The sequence below is a fragment of the Loxodonta africana genome, chromosome 3, assembly GCF_030014295.1.
Source record: "Loxodonta africana isolate mLoxAfr1 chromosome 3, mLoxAfr1.hap2, whole genome shotgun sequence".
Classification (NCBI taxonomy): Eukaryota; Metazoa; Chordata; class Mammalia; order Proboscidea; family Elephantidae; genus Loxodonta; species Loxodonta africana.
In genome coordinates, this window is record NC_087344.1 from 22,839,046 (window position 1) to 22,853,928 (window position 14,883).

Sequence of the window (14,883 nt, forward strand, 5' to 3'; positions counted from 1 at the left end):
CTGCAGAACCCACCCACTTGTGTGCTCTAGGGAACAGGGATGCACTTTCCTCACAGACACTCGGGACAATAGTCAGCCCCCTGCCTTGTTCAGAGTGTGACACCCTATTGCAAGCAGATACCTGTGCCTACGCCAATCACCCCTGCGCCTCTAAGACTGTAGGACAGAGCCTGCACCGCACACTTGGTGACTGACTACCTGGACGCCTGAGCTCGATCCATACAAGAAAAGTGAATGGAATCCTAGGCTCATATACCTGGTAACAGCTCTGGCCATCTGGTGACAGAATGTTAGAGTTTCAAAGGTGCAAATAATCAAGCTAGCTCACTCAAGTAGCCTATTTAGGCATATCAAAACAAAACAAAGCAAGAAGCTAGGATACAACAAGCAAACATAGATACAGATTCATCCATGTTGTGAGGCTATGAGGATCTTCATTGTTCTTTATCGGTTGCATAGTATTCCATTGTGTGTATGTACCATAATTTGTTTATCCATTCATCTGCTGATAGACACCTAGGTTGTTTCCATCTTTTTGCTACTGTGAACAGTGCTGCAATGAACATGGGTGTGCATATACCTATTCATATGATAGCTATTATTTCTCTAGGATATATTCCAAAGAATAGGATTGCTGGGTCATATGGCACTTCTATTTCTACCTTTTTAAGGAAGCAACAAATCGATTTCCAAAGTGGTTGCACCATTTCACATTCCCACCACCAGCGTATAAGTGTTCTAGTTTCTCCACAACCACTCCAACATTTATTTTTCTGTGTTTTTTGGATTAATGCTAGCCTTGTTGGGGTGAGATGGTATCTCATTGTAGTTTTTATTTGCATTTCTCTAATGACTAATGATGGTGAGCTTTTCCTCATATATCTTTTAGTTGCCTGAATGTCTTCCTTGGTGGAGTGTCTGTTCAGATCCTTTGCCAATGTTTTAACTGGGTTATTCATCTTTTTATTGTTGAGGTGTTGCAGTATCTTGTAGATCTTAGAGATTAGGCCCTTATCAAACATATGGTAGCCAAAAAATTTTTTCCCAGTCTGTACGACCTACTACTACCCATTACCGTGGAGTCGATTCTGACTCATAGCTACCCTACAGAACAGAGTAAAACTGCCCCATTGGGTTTCCAAAAAGCGCCTGGTGGATTAAAACTGCTAAACTTTTGGTTAGCGGCCGTAGCTCTTAACCACTACGCCACCAGGGTTTCCTCACAGTCTATACGTTGTCTTTTTACTCTTTTAGTGAAGTCTTTTGATGAGGGTGTTTGACTTTAGGAGCTCCCAGTTATCTAGTTTCTCTTCTGGTGTTTGTGCATTGCTAATTATGGTTTGTATTCGGAAACCCTGGCGGCATAGTGGTTAAGTGCTACAGCTGCTAAGCAAAAGGTCAGCAGTTCAAATCCACCAGGCGCTCCTTGGAAACTCTATGGGGCAGTTCTACCCTGTCCTATAGGGTCGCTATGAGTCGGAATCGACAGCAGTGGGTTTTATTCTGTTTATGAAATGTACTAGGGCTCCTAGCTTTGTCCCAGTTTTTTCTTCCATGATCTTCACAGTTTTGGATTTTATGTGTAGGTCTTTGATCCATATCGAGTTACTTTTTCTACATGGTGTGAGGTATGGGTCTTGTTTCATTTTTACAGATGATATCCAGTTATGCTAGCACCATTTGTTAAAGAGACTGTGTTTTCCCCATATAATGGACTTTGGGCCATTGTCAAATATCAGCTGCTCATAGGTGGATGGATTTACATCTGGGTTCTCAATTCTGTTCCATTGGTCTATGTGTCTGTTGTATCAGTACCAGGCTGTTTTGACTACTGTAGTGGTATGAGAGGTTGTAAAATCAGGTAGCATGAGGCCTCCCAGTTTATTCTTCTTCTTCATTAATGTTTTAATTATCTGGGGCCTCTTCCCTTTCCACACGAAGTTGGTGATTCGTTCCTCCATCTTGTTAAAAAATATCATTGGAAAGTGCATCAGGATTGCACTTCGTATGTAAATCATTGTGGATAGAATTGACATTTTCACAATGATGGCTCCTCCTATGCATAAGCATGGTATGTTTTTCTATATACGTAGGTCACTTTTGGTTTCTTGCAGTAGCGTCTTGTAGTTTTCTTTGTATAGGTCTTTTACATCTTTGTTAGATTTATTCCTAAGTATATTATCTTCTCGAAGGCTACTGCAAATCGTATTTATTTGGTTATTTCCTCTTCGAAGTTCTCTTTGTTGATGTAGAGGAATCCAACTGATCTTTGTATAATTCTCTTGCATCCTGATACATTGCTGAAATCTTCCATTAGTTCCAGTAGTTTTCTTCTGGATTCTCTGGGGTTTTCTGTGTGTAAAATGATATCATACACAAAAAGGGGATACTTTTACTTCTTCTTTACCAATCTGGATGCCCTTTATTTCTGTTTCTTACCTTATTACTCCAGCTAGGACCTCCAGTACAATGTGGAATAACAGTGGTGATAAAAGGCATCCTTCTTTGGTTCCCATTCTCAAGGGGAGTGCTTTTAGACTCTTCCCATTTAGGATGATGATGGCTGTAGGCTTTGCATAAATGCCCATTATGTCAAAAAAGTTCCATTTTATTCCTATTTGGCTGAGAGTTTTTTACATGAATGGCTATTGGACTTTGTCAAATGCCTTTTCTGAGCCAATTGATAAGATCACGTGGCTCTTATCTTTTATTTATGTGGTGGATTACACTGATTGTTTTTCTCATGTTGAACCATCCTTGCATAGCTGGTATGAATCCCACTTGGTCATAGCAAATTATTTTTTGATAAGTTGTTGAATTCTATTGCAGAGAATTTTGTTGACATTTTTTGCGTCTATGTTCATGAGTGATATTGGTCTGCAATTGTCTTTGTGATATTTTTAACTGGTTTTGGTATCAGGGTTACGCTGGCTTGATACAATGAGTTCGGGACTATTCCATCATTTTCTGTGCTCTGAAATACCTTTAGTAGTGTTGCTGTGAACTCTTCTCCAAAAGTTTTGTAGAATTCCCCAGTGAAGCCATCCGAGCCAGGACTTTTTTTGTTGTTGTTCTTAGGAGTCTGTTAATTACTTCTTCATCCTCTTCTTTTATTATGGGTTTATTCTATTTTTCTACCTCAGTTCATGTTGTTTTAGGTGTGTAGTCTGTTTCTAGAAATTTGTACATTTCCTCTAGGAAATTCTTGGAGTACAATTTGTTGGAGTATAATTTTCATACTATTGTGTTATAATTCTTTAAATTTCAGTTGCGACTGTTGTGATATCACCCAACTCATGTCTTCTTCCAGTTATCTGCTTCCTCTCATTTTTCTTTTGCCAGTTTCGCCAGTGCTTTGTCCATTTTTTTTTAATTTTTATTGTGCTTCAAGTGAAAGTTTACAAATCAAGTCAGTCTCTCATACATTTTATATACGCCTTGCTATATACTCCTAATTGCACTCCCCTACTAAGACAGCACACTCCTTCCCTCCACTCTCTCTTTTCCTGTCCATTCTGCCAGCATCTGAACCCCTCTGCCCTCTCATCTCCCCTCCAGTAGGAGATGCCAACATAGTCTCATGTGTCTACTTGATCCAAGAAGCTCATTCTTCACCAGTATCATTTCCGATGCCATTGTCCAGTCCACTCCCTGTCTGAAGAGTTGGCATTGGGAATGCTTCCTGTCTTGGGCTGACAGAAGGTCTGGGGACCATGATCACCAGGGTCCTTCTAGTCTCAGTAAGACCATTGTCTTGTCTTTTTACGTGAATTTGGGGTCCGCATTCCACTGCTCCCTCAGGGGTTCTCTGTTGGTTCCCTGTCATAAGTCATCAGTTGTAGCAAAACCAAAAAAACCAAATCCAGTGCCATCAAGTCGATTCCGACTCATAGCGACCCTATGGGACAGAGTAGAACTGCCCCCATAGAGTTTCCAAGTAGCACCTGGCAGATTCAAACTGCTGTCCCTTTGGTTAGCAGCCATAGCACTTAACCACTACGCCATCAGTTGTAGCAGGGCACCATCTATTTCTTCTGGTCTCAGGCTGATGTAGTCTCTGGTTTAAGTGGCCCTTTTGGTCTCTTAGACTCATAATTACCTTGGGTCTTTGGTGTTGTTCATTCTCCATTGCTCCAGGTGGGTTGAGACCAATTGATGCATCTTATATGTCCACTTGCTAGCGTTTAAGACCCCATACACCACTCTACAAAGTGGGATGGAGAATGTTTTCTTAATAGATTTTATTATGCCAATTCACTTAGATGTCCCCTGAAACCACAGTCCTCAAACCTCCACCCCAACTCAGCATTCAGTTTCTTCAGGAAACTTCTTTGCTTTTGGTTTATTCCAATTGTGCTGACCTCTCCTGTAATGTGTGTTGTCTTTCCCTTCACCTAAAATAATACTTATCTACTATAATTAATGAAGACCTTCCCCCTCCCTCCCTCCCCCTTCTTGTAACAATCAAAGAATATATTCTTCTCTGTTTAAACTCTTTCTTGAGTTCTTATAATAATGGTCTTATACAATTTTGATCCTTTTGTAACTAATTCCACTCAGCATAACGCCTTCCAGATTCCTCCAGGTTATGAAATGTTTCATGTATTCATCACTGTTCTTTATCTATCTGTAGTATTCCATTGTGTGAATATACCATAATTTATTTATCCATTTATCCATTGATGGTAATCTTGGTTGCTTCCATCTTTCTGCTATTGTAAACAGTGCTGCAATGAACATGGGTGGGCAGATATCTGTGTAAAGGCTCTTATTTCTCTAAGATATATTCCAAGGAGTGGGATTGCTGGATATATCACAAGGTGATTAGATCTACTACTAGGTATGTGAGTACAGCAGTCCATTTACTTTTCTTGTGTGAATTCAGCTCAGGTGACCAGGTTGTCGGCCACTGAGTGGGTGGTGCAGGCTCTCATCTACGATCCTAGATGAGCAGGGATACGTAGGGGTGATGAGCAGGCACAGGTATCTGGCTACATTAGGGTGCTATGTGTTGAGCAAGGTAGGGGGCTGACAGCTACCCAAGTGCCTCAGTGGAAGGCATGTCCCTGTCCCCTAGAGCACACAGGTGAGTGGGTTTTGCAGGCAGACTTTGGGCACCCAAAACTGCTTGTTGTAGGGACTGGGAAGCAGCACTGATTCTCGGATCCCTGTCGTGAGTTGTTAGGTGGAGTGAGTGGAGCCACTAGTTCCCAGGCCCCAATGTTGGTAAGGACCATGCTTAATGGGCAGAGTGGTGTCAAATGTCGTGAATCTGCCACTCCACCTTAGCTGTTGCACTTGAAAATAGGCTTGGGGTATATACCCTGTTGCACTATGCTAAAGAGGGCCTATGCTGTTCAATAGGTCCACATAGATCTAGGCAGGGGTGAAAGGCATTCAAAATCCATGGACCCCTTATGCCTGTGCCTAGGCAGAGGGGCAGTTCCTGCCTTGATTCCTGACTTGGAGGAGCTGAGTTTCTTTTTTCTTGTTTGTTCACTTACTTGTCCCCTCCCCAAACCCAGGAGACTGGGTCAAGCACACGATGGGTCTGACTTCTGGCCTACAGGGCATGGCAGCCACTGAACGCTGCCAGACTGGGACTGGATCAGAGTGGGGATGGGGTGGGTAAGGGTAAGAAAGGCACTTCCCAGAGGGGTTATTTTGGTCCCATGCAGTAGGTTAGATCCTTGCACTTAACTTTCGAAGACCCAGTGCCACTTTCCCTAGCTCTAGAGGCTTGTAAAAACTGTCTGCCACTTGGCTTCTCTCGACGTGAAAAATGCATCCTGAGCACTATTGCTTGCCTCAGTTCATGTGCGCCAAACAATCCAGCCTGCCAGGTGCTCGCCAGGTCATGTTATGGCACCTCCTCACTGCTTCTGAACTGTCACTCCCTCACCCTGCTACTGAGCGCGACTGCTCAACTTTGTCTTTGATGTTCAGGGCTCCTAGACTGTCACATATAATTGATTCACTGGTTTTTTCACATCTTTGTAGTAAGACGAACCACAGGAAGCATCTGACCATTACACCACCTTGGCTCCGCCTCCTAAAGAAATCATGTAGTGGCAGTACAATACTGTCACGTGCTGTTGTTAGGTGTCATCAAGTCAGTTCTGGCACATACCAACCCTATATACAACAGAATGAAACACTGCCTGGTCCTGCACCATCTTCACAATCATTGTTATGCTTGAGCCCATTGTTGTAAAGACTGTGCCAATCCAACTCATTGAGAATATTCCTCTTTTTCGCTGACCCTCTACTTTACCAAGCATGATGTCTTTCTCCAGGGACTGATCCCTCCTGATAACATGTCTAAAGTATGTAAGATGTAGTCTCGTCATCCTTCTATGGAGCATTCTGGCTGTATTTTTTCAAACACAGATTTCTTCATTCTTCTGGCAGTCCGTGCTATATTCAATATTTTTCACCAACAATTCAAAGGCATCAATTCTTCAGTCTTCCTTATTCACCATCCATCTTTCACATGCATATGAGGCAACTGAAAGCACCATGGCTTGGATCAGGTGCCATCAGTCTTCAAGCTGACATCTCTGCTTTTCAGCACTTTATAGAGGTCTTTTGCAGCAGATGTGCCCAATGCAATGGGGCACTACTTTATTTCTTGATTAGTGCTTCCATGGATGATGAATACTGTGACATGTAGCAGAGCATTTATCTAAAGATTGCCTTACTGTAGGACACTGACACCATTTACCCTCTTTCACTATTTCCACAATCTAGCACTATTACCAAGGTACTGTAAGATTTCCATAGGATGATTCTGAAAGGGGAATTTTAAGATTTCCATATGATGATTCTGAAAGGGGAATTGCTGGACTAAAGGAAGGCCTAATTTGAAGGCTCCTGCTACCTACAGGCACCATCTTCCAAGCTTCTTACGAGAGAAGTCATGTAATAGGGTCCAGTGCATTGTAGGGCAGGAGAGTTCTGTATAAGCCTTCAGACCCTGCAGCAGGTCCACACCCCAGGTGGCGCAGTAGCCACCTGTACCGCCCAGTCCAGCAACTGCAGTCTCAACTCATGGCCTAGTGCTCTCTCTTGGAACCACAAAATTACCAAAAGCAGGACTGTTTCAAAATACAGGTTTCATGCCTGTGCTGGACAGAAGCTCCATTACATCTCAGTCAGGTTGCGGGTCTGTGAGTGCCCACCATCTATATGTATTCCCAATGTGAGCCCTCCATAAAAAATCCTATTTTTCACACTATTTCAAATGGACTTCTACGTGAAATGGTCAATATACATTAAAATTCTCTGTGCAGTTTTCTCATTAGTAAACCAGGGTTCATAGTAGTTGGAGAGGGCAAATAAGAAACACAATAAAAAAAAAAAACTACACACACTGTATAATCCAGATTCTTGAAGAAGGCACTGTATTGTTTACAAAGACTAAAATACCCAAAATAACGAGAGTGGTGGAATTCTGAGATTTTTCGTTTTTATTTTCCGTTAAAAGTCAATTTTTTCTACAATGAGAACATATGGCTTTATAATTTAAAAAGATATAAATAAAACTTTTTAAATAGCTGATTAAAAGAAAAACACATTTGAAGACACCAAAGGTTGATGAAATTTTGTAATAAAGACAGTTTTTGTATAATGGAACCAAAACAACATTTCCATGAAAATTCCAAGTCATGGGCTATAACTCAAGTTCTTTGCTTAGAGTTGCAGTCTCTCCAGTGTATGAGGTCTCGTAGAAGTCCTGAAGTATGGATACTGAAGATTTCCCTTATATTCTATATTCATAGGACCTGTCACATATATAAGACATATACTATTTCTTTTCAGTGTACCTTACATTCTCAAAAGAGACCTGAAACTGTTCCTTCATTCCTTACATTCAAAAAGCCTACCCACTGCGAGTTCTTATGTCTAGTGAGGTCTGAGGAACAAACACTTCTCCACATTCCTTACATTCATAGGCCTTGCTTCACTGAGTTCTTATACGGTGAGATACAGCAACCCACTGAAGGCTTTCCCATTACCCTTACATTCCTAAAGGACCTCTCCACTGTGAGTTCTTACATGCTTTGTGAGATGTGAGGCCTGGATGAAGGCCTTCCCACATTGCTTACATTCATGAGGCCTCTCTCCACTGTGAGTTCTAATATGTTTAGTAAGATGTGAGGCCTGGCTAAACGCTTTCCCACATTCCTTACATTCATAAGGTCTCTCGCCACTGTGAGTTCTAATATGTTTGGTGAGATGTGAGGCCTGACTGAAGGTTTTCCCACATTCCTTACATTCATAAGGTTTCTCTCCACTGTGAGTTCTTATATGGTGAGTGAGAGATAGGGACCGAGTAAAGGCTTTCCCACATTGCTTACATTCATATGGCCTCTCTCCACTGTGAGTTCTTATATGCATAGTAAGGTATGAGGAACAACTAAAGACTTTCCCACATTCCTTACATTCATAAGGCCTCTCTCCACTGTGAGTTCTTGTATGTTTAGAGAGCTGTGAGGCTTGACTGAAGGCTTTCCCACATTCCTTACACTCATAAGGCCTCTCTCCACTGTGAGTTCTTTTATGTGTAGTGAGTGATGAATCACAACTAAAGGCTTTCCCACATTCCTTACATTCATAAGGCCTCTCTCCACTGTGAGTTCTTATATGTACAGTTAGATATGAGCACCGGCTAAATGCTTTCCCACATTCCTTACATTCATAAGGCCTCTCTCCACTGTGAGTTCTTATATGGCTCTTAAGCTGTGAGGTCTGGCTAAAGGCTTTTCTACACTCCCTACATTCATAAGGCTTCTCTCCACTGTGAGTTCTTTTATGTTCAGTGAGGTGTGAGGACCGATTAAACGCCTTCCCACATTCCTTACATTCATAAGGCCTCACTCCACTGTGAGTTTTTATATGGGCATTAAGGGATGAGTCAGAACTAAAAGCTTTCCCACATTCTTTACATTCATAAGGCCTCTCCCCTTTGTGAGTTCTTACATGGTTAGTGAGGTGTGAGGACTGGCTAAAGGCTTTCCCGCATTCCTTACATTCATAAGGCCGTTCTCCACTGTGAGTTCTTATATGGATCCTCAGGTTGGAGGAATGGCAAAAGGCTTTTCCACATTCCTTACATTTGTAAGGCTTTTCTCCACTGTGAGTTCTTACATGGTTAGTCAGTTTTGAAGACTGGCTAAAGGCTTTCCCACATTCCTTACATTCATATGGCCGCTCTCCACTGTGACTTCTTATATGGAGAATCAGCTTTGAGGAATGGCTAAAGGCTTTCCCACATTCCTTACATTCATAACGCCTCACTCCACTGTGAGTTTTTATATGTGCATTAAGGGATGAATCAGAAGTATAAGTTTTCCCACATTCCTTACATTCATAAGGCCTCTCTCCTCTGTGAGTTCTTACATGCTTAGTGAGGTGTGAGAACTGGATAAAGGCTTTCCCACATTCCTTACATTCATAAGGCCGTTCTCCACTGTGAGTTCTTATATGAATCCTCAGGCTAGAGGAATGGCGAAAGCCTTTTCCACATTGCTTACATTCATAAGGCCTCTCTTCACTGTGAGTTCTTATATGGTTAGTCAGCGCTGAGGAACTGCAAAAGGCTTTTCCACATTCCTTACATTCATAAGGACGCTCTCCACTGTGAGTTCGTATATGGACAGTCAGCGTTGAGGAGCTGCTAAAGGCTTTTCCACATTCCTTACATTCATAAGGCTTTTCTCCACTGTGAGTTTTCATATGTGCTGTGAGGGATGAGTCACAACTAAAAGCTTTCCCACACACTGTACACTCATAAGACTTCTCTCTGTGAGTTCTTACATGGTTAGTGAGGTGTGAGGACTGGCTAAAGGCTTTCCCACATTCCTTACATTCATAAGGCCGCTCTCCACTGTGAGTTCTTACATGGATCCTCAGGCTGGAAGAACAGCTAAAAGCTTTTCCACATTCCTTACAAGTGTAAGGCCTCTCTCCACTGTGAGTTCTTACATGATTAGTCAGCTTAGAGGACTGGCAAAAGGCTTTTCCACATTCCTTACATTTATAAGGCCTCTCTCCACTATGAGTTCTTACATGAATCCTTAAGTTGGAGGAACGGCTAAAGGCTTTTCCACATTGCTTACATTCATAAGGCCTCTCTCCACTGTGAATTCTTTTATGTCTACTTAAGTGTGAGGACTGGCTAAATGCTTTCCCACATTCCTTACACTCATAAGGTCGCTCTGCACAGTGAGTTTTTATATGGGTACTGAGGCTTGAGAAATGACAAGATGATTTCACACATTCCTTACAACTGTAAGGTTGCTCTGTACTGTGAGTTTTTATATGTCTGATCAGCTGTGAGGACTGCCTAAAGGCTTTTCCACATTCCTTATATTCATAAGGCCACTCTCCACTGTGAGCTCTTATATGTGTAGTGAGGGATGACGCACAACTACAGGTGATGCCACATTCCTCATATTTACCAATTTTCTTTCCAATAAGCGTTTTTACATGTGTGCTTAGATAAGAACAACTGCAAGCTAGTCTACATTCCTTATATTGATAGCTATTGCACCCAGTGTGAGAAATGACATGACGTTTAAATGAAGAGTAATTCATGAAAGCTGTTCCATACTCATGGCATTCAGAAGGATTTTCTCTAGCAGGACTTCTTTTGGTAAGATAGTCAATCTTGCTGACAGGTTTTCCACACTGAGTACATTCTTTCCTTTTCTTTACTTTCCCTTGTTTACCTTCACAGAGGCTCTCAACTGTATGCGTTCTGTCAAAAATAGGTGGCATGCTAGAATTAAGTTTTTTATCACTTCATCATTACAGTACACAGTAAATGTGTGTTTTCTGCACTTAAGTTATCTCACATTGAATTGTTTGAATCATCTCGTAGAGGTCAATTCCATTCATGTTAGTGTTTCTAAATAAAGGGGCCTTCCGATAATTGTGTACAGTGAAATATGGTTCAGATACTTAATGTCTCATTTATACTTATGGAAACACAGTGTTGTGAAAATTACATGAACACGCAGCTTTGGAGTTTTATACACACACACACACGAATGTCTGATATCTTAAGATTCCCTCCTGAGGTACTGCTCACACTTGTGAATGATACTCACCTGGCATGCCTTCCCAGATTGTTATGCTGCTCTTCAATGCCACAGAATTCACAGATTTCTCCTAACATGGTATGCCAGGAGTTATTCTTCATGAATTGCATTATTAAATGTTCACTGGACATCATTTGTCCATTACCAACCTGTTGAGAAACTAACCCAATAATTTTAGGTGGAGTTTCACAATATGAAACAGAATGGTAAGGAACTTTTATGAACAACAGACACCTGGGAGCACAGAAAGACTTTGAGGCATTTGGAAGTTCCAAGACTTTGGCCATGGTCAAAAGGGTAACCAATTTACTAAAAACTAATTCCTTGACAATTGAAAGTGACAGCATCATAAATGGGGTGTAATTAGGAAAGCACAGTAGAAAGGTACTGTAAACAACGCATGTGTGCAAAGGTAATGCTAAAAGAGAAATGAAGATCTGTTCCGTGAATAAAATAACAGGTATATGTGGACATTGAGCCTCCTCAAACCAAAAGACTTTTTCAGGACGATTTATTCAAATGCAATTCTCTCCATACTGGGCTCATCCTTCAAAGGATTCTTGCCTTTCCTGTGGGTTGGCACCATGGCTCTGGATAAGTCCTACCTCCACTCTCCTTAGATTTTTTTCCTCGGAGGACATGTGGGTGTGGCTGATGGTGTTCATGGGGAATGCCGATCATGAGAAAAGATAGTGGACTGCAGCATTTCTCTGACAGTGGGCCAATATTTTGGTCTCCAGAGTTTCTATAAATGGACTGGTATGAGTTTATTTACAGCAAAATACTCACATTTAAAGTTGTAATAAATACAGTAAAACTCTGGAACCAATCTACGAATCTCCCTGTGTCCAAAGTGACCCCTGAAGCCAATGCACACACTTACAACACTTAAAAATCCTAAAGGATTTTAGCCAGAAAAGAAATCCAACCACAGTATAGTCTGTAGATTTTTGCTTTCACAGGAAAGATTCTAGAGACTAAGCTCCATGAGAGCTGAGAACGTTTTTCATTGTGTTCCAGTTTATTCCCATTCCTCAAACCAAACCTTGAAACAAGGTCAACAAGTAAGATACGATCTTTCACTAATGGAAAAAAAATAAGAAAAATGAAGTCCTCCTTACCAACCAATGCCAGGTTCCTGAAGGTTTCCACCATCACATCTCTGTAGAGTTTCCTCTGAGAAAAATCCAGCAAAGCCCATTCTTCCTGGGTAAAGTCCACGGTCACATCCTCAAACACCACTGAGTCCTAAAACAGCCCAAATATTCTGAATCAGAAAGGAATCATCTTCCTCAAAGTGTGTGAAAGCAAAGATGAGTCTGTCACTGCAGGCGAATGGAGAATTCAGAAAGGTCACACAAGATGCTGTATTCTACTCTACAGTTTGGCCATCAGCTTCTTCCCTTCACTATCTACATTTACATCTTGACCTGTGTGTTCCTATCCTATTGTGTTGATCAAAGACAAACCACTTGGAGTCTCCAGCAGGTAGAGGAAAAAGTAGCCATTTTGAAATACGCCCAAATCATTCTCTTCTCCGTAAAAAGACATTCTCTCAAAGGAAACTATTTCATGTGATCTTTAACCAACTGAGGCTTTTATAAGAGCCTAAATGAACTGAGAGAAGCAAAATACCCAACTCCAATTCCATCTAGGATATTTGTCTAATTTTTTTTTTTTTTTTTTTAATGTAAGAGGAGGAAAGCTGTGAAGTACTTGTGGCGGTGCCAATTGAGGAGATCGGGCTCACTAAAATACTTAAATCCAATTACAGGACTAAAGAATGCTTCCTCACCCTCCACACATACACCACCATACCAACAGGGCCCCTGTATTTAAAAAAGGGATTAAAACTGAAAGAATTATTAGTTTAAAATCTTATTTAAGAAGAAGTCTCTAGCGAAGCCCAAAAATAAGAGGGGAGGGGGCAAAAAAAAGGAAAATTTAGCCTCTCACACATACAGCTACAAGAAACACAGTCTATTTCTAGCCACATAACCATAAAACATCAATCTAAAGGTCAATTTACCGTTTTTACCCAGTACATCACTATCTATACTATTGTTCATCTTCCAAGAAAAAATTAAAAGGCAGACTGTGATGATTAAGGCTGTGTCAACTTGGCTGGGCCATGATTCTCAGTGGTTTGGCAATCATGATGTAGCTTGGCAGTTATGTAATGATTTAATCACCTCCATGAAGACATCTGGTGTAATGTGATCATCTCCATGATGCGATCTGCTATGAGCAGCCAATCAATTCAAAGGAAGTTTCCTTGGGTGTATGGCCTGCATTCAATATATACTGACATTCTGGCAAAGCTTGCTGGCCTTTGCTCTGATCCTGCACTCAGCTCATCATCTGAATTCTACTTCTTGGGACTTGGGCCAGCATCCTGCTGTGTTACCTGCGACCTTGGATTCCTCAGCCTCTGCAGCCCATAAGCCAGCAGCCCACTGTCTGAATGCAGATCTTGGGTTTGTCAGCCCCTACAACTATGGGAGTAAGAAGTAGCCTCCAGCCTGACACTGGTCCATGGACTTTGGACTTTTTCGTGTGAGCCATTTCCTTGATATAAATCCCCTCTACCATATTTATATGCTTCACTGGTTTTGCTTCTCTAGAGAACCCAGCCTAAGGTATTTGGTACTGAGAGTAGTTGTAGAGAAACAAAATGGTAAATTGGTTCTCAAGTTTCATTAAAGATGTTGATGACTTTGCTTCCAGCAGTAAATAGTGTACCATTAATTCATACTGTAAGGTGCCAACAGAAATACACAAAATATCAGCAATATATCAGGTACTGGTGAGAGGATATGCTCTGGATGCTCATTTGATACTTTTCTACAATTTTGTCAGAATGAGAAGTAGAAGGAAGCTGATTGGTTGGTCCTAATTTCACTAGACAAAGTGGTGAGAAAAGAGATGAGCTCAGGGCTTCAGAGTCAAAGCTCAAGTCCCACATAAATGACCTCAAAGTTGCCACTTGCCACCTGAAAGAAAGCCTTATTTCTTGTAACAGAACTGATATTGCCAAAAACCATACCCAGGATCCTATCCTAAGAGTGGCTGAATTACAATTAGAATTTAATTCCCAACTGCAAATGGTGTCTGAAGTTACAATAACAGCACTGATTGGGAAGAAATGAGATTCTGAAACTTGGGATATGGACATATGGGCAGATAACCCAGAAGAAGCTGGGGACATGGACACTGAGCCACTGAATTCGTCTGAATCTCTTGTCAACAAAACCATTAACCCCTCCACCCCCATCTGATGAGATTAACCCAACTGTGTGTAAAGAGCCTTTTTCTGAAATACTGACTCTGAAGGTATCTGAGTCATTATCTGGGACATTGCCTGAAGCACATGCTTTACAAGACTTTGCTGAAGTGTTCTCAAAACACATCCCCACCACTCATTTTTGCTTCTAGACCTATAGACAAGTCCCAGTGGGCCCCAAAAGGTCAAGTACAAAGTGTGACCTATGAAGAAGTAGGCTATACTCCAAAAGAACTGCTTGACTTTACTAATGTATACAGAAACCTGGGGAATATGTATGAGAATAGCTATTAAGGCTGTGGGATAATGTTGCAAGGCACATAAAGATGGATGAGTCTGAGTTTATTGATATGGGCCCACGAAGTACAGATTCTTCATTCAATGTTTCAGCTCGAGGGGTCAGAGAAGGATCTGATAGTTTATTTGGTTGAATTGCTGAAGCACGGATTACACAGTGGCCTACACCAAATCAAGCTGAAGTACCAGACCTGCCTC

The 14,883-nt window shown here is 41.4% G+C and overlaps 1 protein-coding gene across 1 annotated transcript in view; it reads right to left on the reverse strand.

The window, feature by feature from the left end:
- Positions 1 to 7,451: 7,451 nt before the first annotated feature.
- The window catches only part of LOC100677366 (zinc finger protein 14-like), a 31,156-nt gene continuing 23,724 nt past the window's right edge, over positions 7,452 to 14,883 (reverse strand). The window contains exons 3-5 of the mRNA XM_064280605.1: positions 12,227 to 12,353; positions 11,115 to 11,265; positions 7,452 to 10,762 (exon numbers count right to left, since the gene is read on the reverse strand). Coding sequence (XP_064136675.1) covers positions 8,029 to 10,762; positions 11,115 to 11,265; positions 12,227 to 12,353 — 3,012 coding nt within the window. The 3' untranslated portion in view covers positions 7,452 to 8,028. The remainder of the gene's footprint in view (positions 10,763 to 11,114; positions 11,266 to 12,226; positions 12,354 to 14,883) is intronic.